Below are 18,394 nucleotides of genomic sequence, written 5' to 3'. Positions count from 1 at the left end.
AATTCGTCGGACCAAATACAAAAATTGGGAATTCGATAAAAAATAAATAAATAATTAAAACACTACGTCACTGGAAAATAATAAGACGCACAACGACGACCGAAAACGTTGGATACAGGACAATCAGTAGGGGTACTTAGTTGCTTGCTTGTTTGCTATATCATGCTGGTGTGCCGTGCCGTGTCGTGCAATTCGTTTCGTTTCGTTTCCTTTATTATGCTATACTGTCGTTCCGGTTTGCTCCGCGTGCCGGACGTACGAAGTGAGGTATCACGTGACAAGAAACGCGAAGTTCAATTCCATTTCCTCCTGACGCCTGAAGAAGGTATTGTATTGTTTTCGATATTGGAAAAGAATGGATGGAATGAGTATGATTTACTTGCATAATACAGCGTGCATTCAAAGTAAATAATGAATATACCAAGAAGCTACGCTAGGCATGGCCATTGGGTCTATTCAGTAAATACAAGCGATGGGGTACTATGATATAGACGACATACTAGCAGAAGGAACAAGGTTTCCATGTAGATTCAATTACGAGATACCAGGTCTAGGGTATTTAGAAGGAAATCCTGGCAAGCCCATCTCAAAGCATTCGAAGTTGGAGTTGCCACTATGGATGGTACATCTTTTGGCTGTTGTCGGAGCACAGTCGGGTGATATAAATGATACAGAAGAACCGCTTCCTTTCGTAGAGCTTTTACCACCAGATTTGTTTGCGCCTAGAGTTCTGAATGCGATCAAATCTGGTGCTGCAAGTCTGGACTTGCATGCGATCAGTCCGTACTTCTACACGTTAGCGGAGAGATGGGCTACACTGTTCTCGGATAAAGAACTTTCTCAGGTCCTAAAAGATATGCTACTAGAAAGAGGACAAGAGATAAACAATTATGCTGTAAGTGTCAGCTTGCATTCCAACCAAGGTCAAACAAACGAGTCAGCTGTCTTCCTACAGATGTTAGACGAGTTTGAAAAACAGATATATAGAGACGCAAATGTTAACTGCAAAGAGATGAAAAAGTGGCTCGCTATGAAGTGAAACTGGTATCTATTATTACATTTTTATTATTCTTTATATTTTTGTGTTTTCTTAATACCGAACATGTTACTTAATAGAAGTCTTAGTTAGAAGAAGAATGAATCTTCCATAATGTTCATTATATATACAAAGCACGAATAGACACATGTGTGTTACTGCGGTATGTGTGTGCGTTTTAGTTTGAATTCAAATTGAAGCGTATGACCAAATACTGTCAGAAAAAGTCCAGTCAAAAAGAGCCACCTCTAATGCCTCCCATTTATTTCTACATTAAGCTTCTCCGTTTGTTTCAGGAGAAGTTTCTGCACGAGGTTCCCCGTCTTGCTTTGGCTCCGAGTCATCTTTCAATTCCTGTTCTTGTTCTTGTTCCTGTTCCTGTTCCTGTTCGTGTTCCGGCTCTGAATCAGCTTCAGCTTCCACTTCCGCATCGTCCGTGAAATTTGCTTCTTCATCACTGTCCTCTATGAATTCCTTTGAAATAGGTCTCGATCTCCTTTTCTTAGACTCTCCATTAGCCTCATCTGACATCTTTTCATCCACATCCTCATCTTCATTCTCTTCATCGTCTTCTTCAATTATCTTTTTCCCTCCTCTCCGTCTCTTTCTTTTTGGTGACTTCTCTTCGGATTCTGCCTTTCTCTTACCCTTTTTGCCCTTCTTCGCAGGCTTTTCATTTCCGTCACCTTCTTGTGCAAAGTCTTCATCATCGTTTTGCTCATCGTCTACTTCTTCTTCCTGGGCTGCACGTTCTTGGATCAACCTTTGTGCTTCTTCCTGTAGTTTTCTGTACTCTTCCGCTAATTTCTCACTCTTCTTCTTTTCCTCTTCCCGTAATTGAGCGTCTCTTTGGGCTTCAAGCTCTCTTTGTTCTTCCAAAACTTTACGTGCATTTTCCATCTTGGCAGTGATTTCTAGTTCGTATGCCTTTTGGTCTTCGATACTACGTTCAAGTGCCTTTTTCATAGTCGTTTCACCTAATTGAATACGCTGTTCTAGTTGTTCAGAAGGAACCACATTTAACTTAGATTCAAGAAGTTCTCTGAATAGAGTGATACCATGCTCCAAGCCTTCAACACTAGCTTCAAGATCTGCCATCGTTCTTTCTTTTGGACTAGATCTTCTCATCAATTCAGCTACTTGGAATTCCAATAAAGCCACGTTATATTGGTAACTAGTGACCATCTTGCTATTTTTCTTTGAAAGTTCAAGATCAAGAGCTTGTTTTGCATAAGCCAAAGCTTTTTGAACAGCACTTAATGACTTTTCCTTTAGTGCTCTTAAGTACCAACATCTAGCCAAAAGATTTAACAACAAAGGTTTACTCTTTGGATTATCAAATCTATTCAAAGCAATTTCATAGTTTTCAATGGCCTTGGAATATTCACGCATATCTGCTAAACAATGTCCAAGATTGATATGAACACTTTGGTTGTCTAGAGAGTCTCTTATTTTTCTGAAAACCTCCAATGCTTGACCATATCTTTTATTTTCAGCAAAGATGATAGCCAAACCCTGAGCAGCGAAAATGTTCAAAGGATCTACTTGAATAGCCTTTTGGTACAATTGAGTTGCTTTCAAATAAGATTCAATAGGCTTGTTTGCATCTTTGGAATTACGTGTAATCTTCTTTTGGTCTCTAGCAATTGCGACATAGAGGTTAGCAAGAGAAATGAGCGCGTAAAGGTCATGAGAATCATATTTCACCAATGTTTCTTTGCTATGTTCTGACATTTCATGTTCTGAAGTTTTACCAAGTTTCTTCAAATACCACACATAGAATGCACGAATTTCAGCATTCGATACGTGGTTATCCAACAAGGATTTGATTTCATCCTTTAAATTATCTTCTGGATTATTGATAAACTTCAAATGAATGTCTCTTACTCTAGCACTGATATAATCTGGGCTTTCAGATAGAATTGCAGAATAAATATCATGCGATTTACCCTTGTCCGTTTCCTCGAGAACCCTAGCAATATTATAATCGAGAGTGATTTTCTTTGTGCTTTGAGATTCAACTTTTTTGGCAGCCTCTTCAAACAATGATTGGGCACTGCTATATTCACCCACTACAAAGTAGAAACATCCTAGATTGTTGAGAAGTTCCAGTGGGACATCATTTTCTTGGATTTTTAATTGCTCAATCGCTTTCTGCAATAACTCGATAGATTGCTTATATTGATTTTTGATTTCATATAACTCAGATAAAACTAGGTAAGCTTTTGTAATAACCATTTGGTTTCCTTTTGACTTAGTGAGATGAACATACTTTTCAAGGAACTGAATAGCTTTCTCAGTGAATTTTTTTAGTTCATTGGCATTTGCTTTGATAGTATCATTGAAACATTTTGATGCATATAATAAACCCAATATGTAGTTGATTTCTTGTAAAGACTCATTGTTTTGATAAATATTCTCAAATGTTAATATACTCTCTTCCACAAGGTTATTCTTAACTTGGGATTGACCTAATCCAACTTTGGCGAGAAGATTATCTTCGTTCTTTTTAAGTGCTTCTTGAAAGTGGTTGAAGGCTTTACGATAATCGCCTTGAGCGTAGTAAGCTCTTCCGGTCCAAAATGCAGTTTCAGATAATATTTGGTTTGAAATCATTCCTGACTTTGGCAAGATCTTGTTTTCATATATAGCAATAACCTTGTCATAATTTTGCTTCATGTAAAAGTACATTTGAAGAAGAGCAAGAAGAACGGGGTGAGGGCCAGTTTTTTGGAATAGAGTGTCTAAATCGAGCATTGCTTCCGAAAAAGACTTCTTGAACATTTCATCGTTGGTGGATGTTGTCAATGAATTGTGGAATTTTCCTAATAAGACGAGAATAGATGCTACTGAATCTTTCCCAGAAATTTCAACACTACGTTCCCAAGCGGTGATGGCCATAGATCTATCTTTTAGGTGCCAAAAGCACATACCAATACCGATTCTAGGATCGGGGACAAGCGTAGGATTTAATAGTAACAATTCCTGGAACAGTCTTAAAGCACCGCTGTAGTTCTTTTTAATATACATCAACTTTGCTCTCATCATAACGAACATGATATTTGGTTTGTGAGAACTTCCAGTTGATTTATCCTCATTTTGAACAGATTTGATGAAAATATCAGTATATTCAAGTGCCCTATCATACATTCCTCTTTGGAAATATAGTTCAACAGTGGCTAATCTATTACCAATCCATGTTGGGTCTTGTTTGGAAGCTTCAATGACATTTTTTTCGGCCATTGATAGATTCGCATTTTTCTCTTCTTCAGTTCCCGCAGTAGATCTGGCTAAACGAAGATATGCCCAAGTTAAAAACGTGTGTATTGAAGCCGTTTGCTTACCAGAAAAATGGTCTAAAGCTTGCTCTGCAAGCTTCACACCCTCTTTCACCTTGCCATTGTTACAGTAAGAAGCAGCAATAGTTAACCAATGCTCCTTATCGGATTGTTCTTCGACAAGTAAGGTGGTTAGATCCTGTGGGTCCTCTGGTAAGTCATTCTTCAAATCTATGGAAACGACTTCTTCAGATTCTTTTAATGGAATATCCAAGGAATCTGGCCATTGGGCCACTGGATATTCAATAGACGTATCCATAATTACACCCTAGTTACAGTTCTGAACTGTGGTTAAATCCTCAGGCTAGTATGTGATTGAGAAATCGCTCCAATTGTATTAGTAGTTATAATACATAGTTGTGTTTTGACCTTCTCTTGATTTTTTAATTGTTTAATGATATATTTTTCAACTTTTTGAATTTGGTGAAAACGGAATACATATCTCATCCACGTGATCATAATTTGCTCGTGAAGAATGATTGTGATTTGAAAAGAAATTACAAGCTCATCATAGCTCATCGCTCAGTACAAGAGAGAAGACTATTTATTGTATTCAAACTCTAATAGTAAGAAAGCTCGTAAGTCTGTGCAACGACGAGGCATTATTAATTTACATTCTTTTGAAGACCAAAAACTAACTGAAGGAAGCATGGTTGTTAAACGTGTGTACGTCGGGTTTGTAAATGAGAATCAAGATGAGTGTTTCTCAGAACTATTTAAGAGGTTTAACAGATATGGTAAAATAAACGGTGATGCTAAGAGTTTCGAGAGACATGGCTCATTTGGCTATATTAGTATGGAATTTGAGAACGATTCTCAATTCGACAAATTGAAGGCAAGCTTCAATAGAGTTAAATTCAAAGGAAATACGCTTCGAGTTGCTGAAGCGAAACCAGACTGGAAGGTTCGTTGGGAATTAGAGAAGAAGGATGAAGAACGTGACAATAAAAAACGTAAGCAGATGCTTAAACAAGAATGGGAACATTATAAGAAGATAGAGAATATAAATATGTCTTGGGTGGATAGAAAGGAAGTGATATCTGGGAGATTGAGAACTAGTGCTAGACCTCCCCACAAACTTCGTAACATAACGTTCAGAGTTAATGTGAATGGTAAACTAAAAACGTATAAGTGCTACAAAACTAAGTTGTGGGGTTACGAAAAACACAAGAATCTAAGAGATTTAGTGTACAAATTCACCAACAACTATTGGAGATCTGGAACAGATCACATTGTCGATAAGTTGGATTATTCAAGAACAAAATCTGTTTCATTCAGAAACAAAGCCGGGGACACTTTAACTGTATCTGAATCTACTACAAGCAACGATTCTGAAGGTGACAATGTCAACGAAAATGAAAAGGAGAATACTAATATGGTGTTAGCGTCATTATTAACTTCATTCGATTTCGAAAAGCCTATAGCTGTTGAAGAGGAAGCAGATAATGAAGAGTTCGGAGGTGCAGAATACGAAGATACAGCTATTTATAAGGAGTCTAATTTCAAACCTCAGGTTTCTGCTTCTGCATTAGAGGAATTAAAGAGAGTTAAAGAAGGCGAGTTTGCAAAAGCGCATAATCATGTCAAGACATTCGATGAAAATGAGGATGAAGAGGAAAATGAAGAGGAAAACGAAGTAACAATACCTCATCAAGATAATAACGACAATCAAGGCGATGAGAGTTCAGAGGAATTTATTCCAACATTCGGATCAACTAACAATAACAATGACGCAAAGGCGGAAAGCAGTACTAATAATACCGAAGTTTTGAGAGATTTATTTAATCCTTCTGAACCAACTTCCTTTAAACTAATCGAAGAATCTGACGAAGATATCGATCATAATAAAGACTTAAAGGAAGATGAAATTGCAGAATTTATCCCAGAAGTTTCTGCTCCTCAAAAATCAAATAATCCTCTCTTCTTTGTTCATAAAGATTCACCTTTCTTGGTTGGTCAAACAAGGTTAGCTAAAATCAAACCTCCTGTTACATTAGATGAACGATTGCTGAACTGGGAAGAGAATTTCTGGGATAATAGAAGTAGCTGGACCAAGGAAATGAAGCAAAGAAGGAGAGATGTTATCAGACTAAACAAAAGGAGACAAGACAAGCATCGCGGTAACACTTTACTTATTTGAAAATGATGTGTTAGTATTATTGCTCTTAATTCAATGCATTATAGACGGTATATTCATCTTTTATTTCATTTGAATTTGTATATATATATATTTAGTTGAACTTAATAGCCATTTCAACGGCTGCTGCACCCCAATCTTCACCATGGTTATGCATTGTCTTTCCTTCGTCAATGCCTGCTCTGGCCAAGGCTTGTTCCTCTGTTAAACATGTTAATAAACCAAAGATTACAGGAATTCCTAGTTTACTAGAAAGAGCCATAATTGCATGAGTTGTGGAGTCAGAAATGTATTCAAAATGCATAGTACTGCCCTTAATCAAGACACCAATAGGAATCACAGCATCCAAAGGTTCATTCTTTTCTTTCTGCTTTTGAACGAATCTTTCAACACCGTATGGTAATTCAAAAGAGCCAGGAACTGATTCTAAAACAATGTTATCATCGGTTACACCTAAAGATTGAAGTCTTTTGATGGCACCATCCACCAACGCATTGATAACTTCCTTGTTCCAACGAGCATGAATGATACCGACTCTCAATTTAGAACCGTCGTATTTTTGATCTGGTTGACCTAAACCCTTAACAGCCATTGTGAATTGTATTTAGTTTTAGCAGTGTTTGTAAAGCTTCAGTAATAACTTGGAAACTGATTGACCAGAAGAACTTACCAAAAGAACTAAACTTATTTAGTGATTACAGCTGTCTGTTATAAATGGTTCATCTAAAAGTATTTCTGCTAAATAACACTTTGTCTCTCTTTTCACACGCTGTTCTCTCTTTTTTTTCTTAGGTAAGCAATTACTAAACCATATTTAAGCACATTAGATATCATACAGTAAGATTTAAGTAAAGGAAAGTGATGATTACTCGTTTGAAAGTCCAACAAAATACCGTTAGAATCTACTAGGAATGTAAAATAGATACATATTGTGTGTGAGATATATAGTACAGGGTGTAGCAATAATGAAAAAATGAAGTTGAAAGGAAGAAAGGATAAAAGGAAGTGAGAAAACTGTAATTCTAGAAATCGTTTTCATGTTCGATAGTGTTGTCCCTTGCATATTGAGATCCACCTCTAGTATCCTTAGCAGCTGCAGTATCTTCTTCTTCATCACCCTTATCTTCAGGATCTTTAGGAACGTGATTTAGTTGAACACTTGGAGCATATTTGGTATGCTCCAAGTTACTGAAGATATTCATCAAAACTTTATCCAAATACTCCGGTGTATTGACGTTGTACATATTCGATGGCCTAACATCAAGTTTGTAATCAGGTCCATAGTACTCGTAGTAATCATTATAAGGTAGTTCTTCATCCAAAATAACATTATTTAGGATACCTGTTTCGAAGGCCCAAGTACGCGCAACGTTTCTCATAGTGTAACCACCACCACCAACGATCATTAATGGAACACCAAACGATTTCATATAGTTAACACAGTTAGCGTGTCCCTTCATTGATAGATTAAAGCAACCTAAACGATCCCCAGATAAAGAGTCACCACCACACTGAAGAACCACTGCTGAGGGTTGATACCATTCCATTATTTTACCAATCACTGGTTCAAAGACCGACTTGTAGGTGGCATCATCTATACCATCTCTCAGTGGAACATTGACCGCATAATATTTACCTTTACCAACACCTGTGTCTCTCAACTCTCCGGTACCAGGGAAAAATTCACCATATTTATGGAAAGAACAGGTCATAACACGATCGGTAGTATAAAAGGCTTCTTCAACACCATCACCATGATGAACGTCAATGTCGATATACAACACACGTGGATGATACCTTAGCAATTCAATAATACCCAACACGATATCATTTAGATAACAGAAACCAGAAGCTTCTGATTTCTTTGCATGATGTAAACCTCCTGCATAATTAATCGCAACATCACACTTCCCACGATTGAGCCTTGCTGCACCTTCCATCGAACCACCACCAGAAATACTACAATACTCATACAAACCATCAAACACAGGACAGTCATCACCGACATTGAATTTCACACTCTCCTTTTGGAACATGTCCAAGTTATCCGGCGTCACCCGAGATAAGAAATCAATGTATTCGTCCGTATGAAATTGGCACATCTCTTGTTTCGTGGCAGGTTTGGCTCTATATATTTCCATCTTCTTATAAAGACCATAGTTCATAATCAAAGAATGGGTCATTCTTATTCTATGTGGTTTCATTGGATGACCTGCACCATAAGCGTAATTCCCCACATCCGCATCATAGAAGTATGCGACTCTCTTCTTTTCATTCGGTTTTACCGTTATAGGATCAAATGGTTTAGTCTCGTACACCATTATGCTATCGAACAACCTCTATCTAATACAGATACCGCTTTGCTCTTCTATGTTTCTGCTCTAGCTTTTTAACAATGCACTTATCAAGTTGGTCCAGAAAAGTTGTTTAAAAACATTCATTTTACAATATTAAGATGCACTATTGTTGAATTTACTCTAAATAAAATACACATATAGATTGTAGAACCTTCATTTTTCGCATTTGGGCAGAATATCATAACAGTTAAAAAAGATACAAACAATAAGTCATTGTATACGAAATATATTATAATACCGCCATTACTTATTGATATTGATATTGAATTGTTCTATGGGGAACGACATAAAAAGTTTACTCGGATTCAAAACTGTGCTTTAATTTTAAATAATGATTCAATTCATCTTCAGATACACTTGGAATTAATTTTTGTTTTGCCAATTCGAAGTCTTCAAGTGTCACGACCACTTCTAAGTCTGATTTTTTGGCGACTTTGTCAAACCAGTATCTCAATGGTACGTGTTCACCAATGTCATTCTTGTATTGTTCCCATTTTTTATCAACCTCCCCTGCAATTCTTGTCATAGCGTTTAGTAACGCATCTGAACATAATGCATAGAAATCTGCACCCGTGTAATTGAAAGGACATGTTTTGCCAATATCTAGAGGTTCCACGCCAGGTGCCAAAGTGAATTTCCTGGTCAATGCTTTAATAATATTTGCTTGTTTTTCATCAGTATCAGATATACCCAAATATAGCATCTTATCGAATCTGCCAGGACGCAAAAGGGCCTCATCTAGTAGATCTGGTCTGTTTGTGGCTCCAACAACGAAAACACCATCACCGCCTGAGCTCATGCCATCCAATTCTGCTAATAGCTGTGATACGATACGATCCATGACACCTCCAGAATCACCTTGGTTTCCTCTCTTAGGTGCTACTGAATCAAGCTCGTCAAAGAAAATAACACACGGTTTTGCATCTCTAGCTCTTTGGAAAACACGTCTGACATTGGCTTCAGATTCACCAATATACATATTTAACAACTCCGGACCTTTTACACTGAAAAAGTTCAACGAGAAATTAGATGCAATCGCCTTAGCTAATAAAGTTTTACCCGTACCAGGAGGCCCATAGAATAATATACCGCTTCTTTTCTTCATACCAGATGAGAAGAGTTCGGGATGCTTTAAAGGCATATCAATCGTGTCCATAATCTCACCCTTAACCATTTCCATACCACCAATGTCTTCCCAAGTAACATTTGGAATCTTAGGTGCCCCGATAGAGTCAGAAAGTCTATCTCTTGCAATGTTAATAACAGCAGTTATATCTGACTCTGTAATCGAAATGACACCATTCTTGACATTCTGATAAGATTTGCGTTTGGATGCCTGAACGATTGACTTTATATCTAGAGGCGTTAAGCCAGCAGACTGAAGAGCTACGTTTCGTAGTTTAACGGTTTTAGACAAAACTGCGGTATAGTTGGAATTGTGTCTGTTTAGTTTAGCGGGGTTGAAATACCACTCAAACATCGCAAGCCTTTGATCTTCAGTTGGAACTGGAACTTCAAGTTCAAACTTTATTTTAGACCTAACTAAAGGGGGTATTCCATCAAGATCATTAGTGGATCCTACGAATATAATACCACTATGCTTTTCGGTGTACTCTGTTATCAAATTTGCCATTTCAACGTTCATAAGTCGAGCCAACTTTGATCCAGTATTATCTTGCTGAGCTTGCTCATTTTCTAAAATTGCTTCTAAATGAGAAATGTATATCACGGCCTGTTTCGCACACGATATAACGGTCTCAATTTTAGCCCGGATATAACCAATAGTCTTGTTTGTAGCGTCAGAAACCGCGGTGTTTGCAGTCAAAGTTAAACAATCAATATGAATTAAATGAAAACCAAGTTCATTGCACAAAGATTTAGTCAACATTGTCTTTCCGACATTAGGTGTAAGAGAATGAAGTAGAATAGTAGTACCCATTGAAATTCCTCTCTCAAAGCATTTTGCAGCAGTACTTAATATATTCCTAAATTGTAAGGCATGAGGGAACACATTTTCATCATAATAAAACAATGGAGAAAGATCATAATATTTGTTGCAATCACAGATCTTAACTGGCATCAGATCCTTAGAAACAATATTTTCAGTTGTTAATCTAGTAATCGAACTGTCAATAATATAATATTGGTCTGTGGAAGGACCCTGAATTTCTTCAACTTTAAACCATACTAGCGTGTCATGACTACTGTATTTTATCTGCTCTGAAAAAATGGATGCATAATTAGAGTCAAAAGTAACAGGTATCAAGTCACCGACTCTCACAACTCTTTGTTTTCCATTGAAGTATTCCCCAAGTTGATGTGAAATGATATCCTGGTATATTCTTTGAGCGTTCACTGGACAACCAACTCTCGATAAAGTGACGGAGTTCGCTACTGGCAACTTCTTACTAGTTAAACTAGTCTTTTTAATGGTAATTTGATTTTCGTTCATAAACATATATCTAACTCTTGGCGAGACATATATGGTGTCTTTCTCAAATGGGTTCGGAGAGAATAAAACGAATAACTGTACAAGAATTTCATCATTTTGAGAGGTAAGACGTACAAATGAACCGCTGGGAATTCCTAACTCAAGTAAAGTAATAGGTTGGACAAATGCAAATATATCGTTATCTGCCGTATCTTGTTGTGGAGGTGATATAAACTCTGTTGGGACAGGTTCAGTTAATGATTGTAGTTTAACGGTAACGAACGATTTACGATCGAGTTTGGAGTTATCATCCAAACTTTTTGCATGTTCAGTATCAATTGATGAATCAGGTATAAGAACCACTTGAGTGTTCTCACTGATTACTGAGAATTCTGCTTCCGGTGCAATTGAAAAGACTTGACAAAAAGATGGATATATGATTTGATTAACGTTTAGAACGGTAACATTGAACTCTATGTGAAATTTGAGCTTTAAAAAGCTCCATTGCTCTTCTGTAGACAATTGGTTAAGTTCTTCGTAAAGATTTGGTTTCAATGAGAGGATTAGAGTGTCTGCTTGTGGAATCTTTTCGAAGTATGGTTCAATTATTACTGAGTTCACATAAGGTCTAACTGAATCGGATTTAAAGAAGTTTGATGGGAGGCCAACAGAACCAAACTCCAGACTGCTATTATTAGCACATTGGGCCACAAATGAGACTTCTTGATACTTGATATAGGAAGGAAGTGTTAATTTGACGTAATGTGGGGACGACTTCTGATCAAAGAATTCGTTCCATAAATCTGATGATACCGAAACTGGTAAAGTTATATCTTGAAGATATACCAACGATGCAATGACCATAATAGGAATAGTGGGGTAGGTTGGCTTTATCTGAGCAACTATTTGAAAGCCGAAACACTAATTTATCTACAACGTTTTGTAACGTAGTCTTCAAAGGTAGTAAAGGCTGCATTATAATAGTGTACTTTTTTTTTTTTTTTTTGAATATTACGCATTTACAAGTTTTTTGATCGACAGTTCCTAATTTTAAGAAAAGTGGCTAACATTGAACAAGGTCGCAATTGACAGAGACAGGAAAGGATGTCTGCGCGTGCGCAATCGATATGCATTGTTAGAATATTTTTACATAGTGGCGATGTATAATTACTACTTTTTGTATTTTTAGCTCACCTATTGTTTCGGGGTCGCTGTATTATGATGCTACTTGCCAAAAGATCTCTTGCCTCGTTAATCTTTGAAGCAAGGTACGGGCTGCCCCCTTTATCCGGATGATTCATGATCATTGCTCTTCTATGTTTCTGTTTCAAAAGCTGTTCATCAAGCTCCTCGATCTCCTGTGCTGAGATGCCTAATATCAGAAGTGCTTCTGTCTCTGACATTTTATCGTAAAACCCACCAGGGTACCTGTCCATCTTCGTCAACATTTGGGAAGGCAAATGCGATCGATACTTCGCCCCGAATTGATCTAGATCCTTGTATGGTATGTGTACTTTATTAAGTTGTGCGATCATCAATGGTGTTAGTAGTCGATACCTTTCCCACGCACGTATTCCGGATCTAGCAACTACTGCAACAGCAGTTATGCCAACCCCAACAATAACGGGTAGCACCATTCTTCACGTAGCGTACGACACTGTATGAATTGAATGCACCTGTAACGTCTCCTAACGTTGTTCTGTATCTATTGCCCAGAACTCTAAAGGTGTGTCTTCTTGGTATATTGATTTGCTGGGTATACCACCTTACCAAGAACTAATTACAACGGAGTAGCAGAAAACGATCTCACAAAAAAAGAAGTGCTAGAGTGATATACCTGTAGAACGTCGTCCGTTATTACACTACACTAGTACATAGTAATACCAAGGTACAAAGAGAAAATATGCACAGCGAATCTCAGGTACGCTTTAAAGTTACCCAGTGGATTAGAACTACTGAAATGCACATTGTACCTTGTACCTTTTTTCTTTCTTTGAAAGCTCATCGCTTCGAGAGCTGCGCAACAATCACAGTTTCTATTACTTTCACTTCACAAAAAAAAAAAAAAAAAAAACCTTAACCAAAACCAAGACCACAATATAATTCAACAGAGAACAAAGGACTAATGTTACATCTGAAACACCCGCACACCACAGCTTTCTTAGCACCTCTGTCCTCTATGTGCCTTGTTGCCTTTCATTGCAAGGGAAAATACAATCCGAAAAACTTGTCGCTCGGTGATCACTTCATACGCTAACCATCCTACTCACCGCTCACAACAGGTACCGATTCATTCATTGAGCGAGCCACACAAACGATCGTATGAAAAAGCAGAACCCGCAGTAAGCTGAGGATGGGTAAGTAAAAAAATGTAAAAAAAATGCTGTGCTTGGTTATTTCCTGAAAAGGATAAAGTGGCTGATCAGAAAGTGCAGTGGGGAGGGGTTGGTACCTGAACGGGTTCTGCAGCAATACTGGGATTTGGAATTATGGGCATTACATTGTGCATGAAAATTACGCTTAGTTTAAGCAAATCATGAAAAATCAATATTTGGAGCCAGCAATATTGAATCTGGGACTCACAAAGGGTCTTGTCTGAGCGGTTGCATTAACTTTCAGGTACAGCAGAAGATTGCTGGGTACATGGAGAAACAAGAGTAGAGGAGGATCAGGATCAGGATCAAAATTGGAATCAGGACCTGGATCACAAGCGAGTTTGCATGAGATGTTTGGATCATAGATCAGGTACGCTTTTGGATATTTTAATCGATGCCACATAAGTGCCGTAGGAATGCAAGTGCAAGAATGGGACCAGCAGCGTTATTATTAGATCAGTGTCTCGAGGAGGCCGTTCCTGCCCACATTTTGCAATGTGCTTGTTACAAATTATGGAGATGCGAAGGGTTAGCAGTTTATGTTTCTGGATATATAAACAAGCACAAAAACATCAAAGAATTCCAAGTACTGGTTCGTTGTTTCATATTAGCTTATTTCAAATTCTCTATACTCTCTGTTATACACACTCACCAGAACATTATCCAATCGCTTTCTACCTCAACAATCAGCATTGAAAACAGTTTTCTAAATATTCAGTAATGGTTGCTTTAAGACTTTTAATATCAGGCGCACTTTTAAGTGTCGCCTCGGCAGCATATAACAATGATACCACTGCCTCGGACATTTCATCATCATTGAACAGCAATAATTCGGCCTTGAATCCTCTGCCAGCCGCTTCCAATTCCTCTTCGACAGTGCTTATTACGTCAGAACCATCCAGTATCCCCTCTTTAACCGCTAACAACTCTTTGACGGCTACTGGCTATTTGAACTCAACTGCTACTTCAACTAGCACTACTACCCCAACAGCTGCATTTGAAAACATCAAGGTTTACGACACTCTATCTGACTCCCAAACTTCTACTGATCCAAACCACTGGTTCGTCATTATCGCTGAACTATCGGTCTCCCAAGGTTTCTCCGGTGATTTGTACCTAACCGTTCCAGAACAATTTGGTAATTTCCCAGAAGGTACTTTCGATGTTCTAGCAGACAAAACACCAATTGGTACTGTATCCTATAATGACTCCAAGATCTTCACTGTAAGCTTTGACAATGTTGATGCTGATTACGATGGTTCTTTCAACTTCTTGGCACAACTTGAAGATAAGCCATCCAGTCCAACTACCGTTGCATACACTTTTGACGTCTCTTCGGGACCATCCTTCGTCTCTTCCGTTACTTACGCTCCAAAAAGTACTACCTTGTCAACTGTGAGCACCGGTGTTGACTCTACTGGCCGTCCATACTTTGCTTTGGATATCCCATACACTGAATACCCCGGTGATTTGGAATTTTTGTCTTATGCCGAAGATAACTACTTATTCGATGACCACTATTTCCAAATCGTTCTTGAAACTGATAGCTTCAATAACCCAATTCGCGTATCAAACATTACCGCTGGTACAGACAACTCTGATGACTCCACCATTTCTTACTCCTTCAACTCTAACGTCTCTGGTGGTCAAGCATTCCGTATTATCTACTACTTGTCTGTCGACAATTCTACTACTGCCGTTAAGAACAGTGCACAATTGCGTTACCCAACTTTGTCCTTCTACAAGAGAGACATCTCTATTATCTTCGACACAATTGACTATTTGAAGCCAGTTGCAAACATCGACATCTCATCTGGTAACACAATTAGCGTTCTAACAAACAGCCAAAGCAGCAGCATCAACTCTACAAACACAACTACAAGCAGTGTCGCCCCAGTAACGAGTAGCATTACTTCCTTGTATCCAAATGTTACTTCAACTGCTGCACCATACAACAATGGATCTTTAACATTTACTGTTATTACCAGAACCGACGACGGTGTAGTATCTGAGCTAACTGAATTAGTGCCTGTCTCTACACAAGCAACTACCAACAGCTCATCCACCGCCTTTGACATAACTGCAACTGATGATTTAACCGCCGCCACTGAAGCATTAACTTCCGCTCCACCAAGTTCTACTATTCAAACTAGTGTAAGAACAGGTTTGAAGACTAGAACATTGTCTGGTGAAGAAACCGAAATTGGTTCCCTCGTTCCAGTGGGTACATTGGATATTTCCCAGGAGGATATTGCTAAGAAGACTGAGGCTTACGAAAGTACTGCTACCAGTCCAGAAGAGGTTTCTACCTTCTTGGGATTATTGGGCGCATCTACTTCTACCGGAAAACCTCGTTCTATCGCAACTCAATACTCAGGTTATGCAAACCGTATTCAACAACAAGGACTTGGAAGTCTAGCAGTTGCTCTTTTAGCACTCCTGTTGTGATGAACAAATTTACGGTGATTTTATTTTATGGTTTCTCTTAACGTAATTATGTAGCCTTTATTGGGCTCTACTTTTCGACGTTCTTTAATATTGTTTAAATATATATATATATACAATTTGTAACAAATATGATATCTTGTTTTTGGATACTCTTACCATCTTTAAACAATGTTTGAGCTTCTGACCATTGTTATCTCCTAGTTAAAGTACATTTAGGATTCTATAGTAGTTAAGCATAACATTATATATTTTCCATTGACGATCTTGGGCTTAGCCTTGATAATAATCGTTGTTGAAGATTTGCGCTCTCGCGATACTCGTCATATATATCACTTTTAACAGGGAAAAATAATCCTTTATCCGTGTAGCAATCAGTTGAGTCAACAACATATTTTTGAATTGGAAGCAACCATTCTTTCCAACTATTACCCATAACACTATTGAAATTAGATTTTCTAGATCCAAGATCAAATACATTGTTGACAGCGCTAGTTTGACAATTTAAGCTATCACTGTATATTTGAAGGTCGTTTCGTATACTATTCCACTCGTATTGCTCTATAGTAGTTTCGTTTTTTGTAACTAACCAAATAGTGTAACAGGAGAATGCAAACGTTGATATAGACGATAACAATGCTAGTAACCAAGTGATCAGTAAATGCATGTTCAAAAGCTCTGTCTCATATTTTGCATCGGAAAACCAAAAGTACATTTCCAAGGAGGTTAAAAGTAACACATACGCTGAGTATATTGTCACGTAACACAAAAATTGTACAAATAATTTCTGATTTCTAAAGCCAACACATGTTGCAAACCACGGGCAATGGTGATCCATCTTTAAGTAGCATTTATTACATTTTGAACAATGATGACTTCTATCTGGTTTCCATAATTTACACTGACGGCAGAATCTATATGACCCGTCTCTTTTCACACATATGCAGTTGTTTTTTATTATATCCGGAGGTTGTTCAACTCCATTCATAACATCTTCCACTCTGTTTATGGAAAGAAGAGGAAATTCACTTGGGCATCCAGCACCTAAATTAATCACTCTCCAGTAGGTGAAAAGTTGAATAAAAACCAATATAGTCAATAAGAAGCCATTTAATCCTCTAGGTATAATGTCAACTTTTAGGAAACATATAACAGCGGTGTAAAGTATTAATGTATGCGTTAATAACTTTGGGAAATAATACCCAATTTTATTGAAAATCATATCATAACAGAGACAGAAGCTCAAGAATCGTCTATATTTAGATGTTTTTTTCTTGTTTAAGTATCAGGCGCTTGAGTCTTACAAGATCTGAAATCTTCTCGGTATGCTTTATTTCAGTATCAACATTTAATATCAATATTTCGTTTCTCTATAATATACAAAAAATATATATAAGAAATATAAGAATAACTAAAATTTTGAAGCGATGAGCAACAACATTATCACAAACAAAAAAAGACTAGATACAAAAAAGCACACATCACTGCTCCCCACCTCTCCTAGATTTATCCATATTCTCCTCTCAGATTAGATATGTCGCAACTACTACTACCGGGTGATCTTATCAAAGGTAATGAAACTTCCGATGAAGAAATTTCAGCTGGACCAGGCGTGTACTGCGATCCTGTTACACAAGAACTAGTAGCTACACATGCCGGAATAGAAGTTGTTACTGAAACCAAAAAAGGACATGCAGTTTACGTGAACTATAACTCTAGAAGATATATTCCAGCAGTGGGTGACCTCGTTGTTGGTGTAATAACAGGTTCTTTTGGTGATAGTTACAGAGTATCACTATCAAACTTTTCAAATCCAGTATCGCTTTCTTTCATGGCATTCCCTAATGCATCTAAAAAGAACAGACCAACTTTGAAAGTAGGTGATTTATGCTATGCCAGGGTCTGTAGTGCTTATAAAGAGCTTGAAGCCGAAATAGAATGCATGGACTCTACAAAAGGTCAAGATGCCGGGTTTGGTTTATTAGATGGAGGAATGATAGTAGAAACAACATTAGCATATGCCAGAGAACTACTATTCAATGAATCTTATCCACTTCTAAACATTTTAGGAAAATTAGTGGAGTTTGAAGTTGCTATCGGAGTCAATGGTATAGTTTGGATTAAAACGGATGAAGTCAAAACTACTTTAGCATGTTACAGGGCTATCTTGGCATGTCAGGATATTCCACCTAATCAATTTGACAAAACAATTAAACAGATATTTAACGATACACTAAAATCATCAGATTAAGAATTTTAACTAAATGTATAATAG

At 37.6% G+C, this 18,394-nt stretch overlaps 11 protein-coding genes and 1 non-coding gene across 12 annotated transcripts; 5 read left to right on the top strand and 7 right to left on the bottom strand.

Moving 5' to 3' along the window:
- Positions 1–216: 216 nt before the first annotated feature.
- KLMA_20633 (uncharacterized protein) lies at positions 217–387 on the top strand (the record flags this gene model as incomplete). Its single annotated transcript, XM_022818265.1, has 1 exon — positions 217–387. One exon carries the CDS (start codon positions 217–219, stop codon positions 385–387), a length of 171 nt encoding a protein of 56 aa, XP_022674949.1.
- Positions 388–472: 85 nt separating this feature from the next.
- On the top strand, positions 473–1,039 carry PSF3 (DNA replication protein PSF3; the record flags this gene model as incomplete). The annotated part of the gene is made up of 1 exon (XM_022818264.1): positions 473–1,039. The coding sequence occupies one exon, from the start codon at positions 473–475 to the stop codon at positions 1,037–1,039; it is 567 nt and encodes a 188-aa protein (XP_022674948.1).
- Positions 1,040–1,309: 270 nt separating this feature from the next.
- Positions 1,310–4,633, bottom strand: CTR9 (Ctr9p; the record flags this gene model as incomplete). Its single annotated transcript, XM_022818262.1, has 1 exon — positions 1,310–4,633. The coding sequence occupies one exon, from the start codon at positions 4,631–4,633 to the stop codon at positions 1,310–1,312; it is 3,324 nt and encodes a 1,107-aa protein (XP_022674947.1).
- Positions 4,634–5,023: 390 nt separating this feature from the next.
- On the top strand, positions 5,024–6,514 carry NOP8 (Nop8p; the record flags this gene model as incomplete). Its single annotated transcript, XM_022818261.1, has 1 exon — positions 5,024–6,514. One exon carries the CDS (start codon positions 5,024–5,026, stop codon positions 6,512–6,514), a length of 1,491 nt encoding a protein of 496 aa, XP_022674946.1.
- Positions 6,515–6,605: 91 nt separating this feature from the next.
- On the bottom strand, positions 6,606–7,103 carry RIB4 (lumazine synthase RIB4; the record flags this gene model as incomplete). The annotated part of the gene is made up of 1 exon (XM_022818260.1): positions 6,606–7,103. The coding sequence occupies one exon, from the start codon at positions 7,101–7,103 to the stop codon at positions 6,606–6,608; it is 498 nt and encodes a 165-aa protein (XP_022674945.1).
- Positions 7,104–7,533: 430 nt separating this feature from the next.
- RPD3 (histone deacetylase RPD3) lies at positions 7,534–8,832 on the bottom strand (the record flags this gene model as incomplete). Its single annotated transcript, XM_022818259.1, has 1 exon — positions 7,534–8,832. One exon carries the CDS (start codon positions 8,830–8,832, stop codon positions 7,534–7,536), a length of 1,299 nt encoding a protein of 432 aa, XP_022674944.1.
- Positions 8,833–9,163: 331 nt separating this feature from the next.
- PEX6 (AAA family ATPase peroxin 6) lies at positions 9,164–12,163 on the bottom strand (the record flags this gene model as incomplete). Its single annotated transcript, XM_022818258.1, has 1 exon — positions 9,164–12,163. One exon carries the CDS (start codon positions 12,161–12,163, stop codon positions 9,164–9,166), a length of 3,000 nt encoding a protein of 999 aa, XP_022674943.1.
- A 326-nt stretch (positions 12,164–12,489) lies between these two features.
- MDJ2 (Mdj2p) lies at positions 12,490–12,936 on the bottom strand (the record flags this gene model as incomplete). The annotated part of the gene is made up of 1 exon (XM_022818257.1): positions 12,490–12,936. One exon carries the CDS (start codon positions 12,934–12,936, stop codon positions 12,490–12,492), a length of 447 nt encoding a protein of 148 aa, XP_022674942.1.
- A 295-nt stretch (positions 12,937–13,231) lies between these two features.
- KLMA_R219 lies at positions 13,232–13,395 on the bottom strand. Its single transcript has 2 exons — positions 13,362–13,395; positions 13,232–13,290 (listed from the first exon to the last, which is right to left on the bottom strand). It is a non-coding gene (tRNA).
- A 999-nt stretch (positions 13,396–14,394) lies between these two features.
- On the top strand, positions 14,395–16,122 carry EGT2 (Egt2p; the record flags this gene model as incomplete). Its single annotated transcript, XM_022818256.1, has 1 exon — positions 14,395–16,122. One exon carries the CDS (start codon positions 14,395–14,397, stop codon positions 16,120–16,122), a length of 1,728 nt encoding a protein of 575 aa, XP_022674941.1.
- Positions 16,123–16,363: 241 nt separating this feature from the next.
- PFA3 (palmitoyltransferase PFA3) lies at positions 16,364–17,341 on the bottom strand (the record flags this gene model as incomplete). The annotated part of the gene is made up of 1 exon (XM_022818255.1): positions 16,364–17,341. One exon carries the CDS (start codon positions 17,339–17,341, stop codon positions 16,364–16,366), a length of 978 nt encoding a protein of 325 aa, XP_022674940.1.
- A 312-nt stretch (positions 17,342–17,653) lies between these two features.
- Positions 17,654–18,370, top strand: RRP40 (exosome non-catalytic core subunit RRP40; the record flags this gene model as incomplete). The annotated part of the gene is made up of 1 exon (XM_022818254.1): positions 17,654–18,370. One exon carries the CDS (start codon positions 17,654–17,656, stop codon positions 18,368–18,370), a length of 717 nt encoding a protein of 238 aa, XP_022674939.1.
- Positions 18,371–18,394: the final 24 nt, after the last annotated feature.

The sequence above is a fragment of the Kluyveromyces marxianus genome, chromosome 2, assembly GCF_001417885.1.
Source record: "Kluyveromyces marxianus DMKU3-1042 DNA, complete genome, chromosome 2".
NCBI lineage: Eukaryota > Fungi > Ascomycota > Saccharomycetes > Saccharomycetales > Saccharomycetaceae > Kluyveromyces > Kluyveromyces marxianus.
The sequence above is the reverse complement of the archived record's forward strand: the minus strand, read 5'-3'. Positions and strand labels throughout refer to the sequence as shown.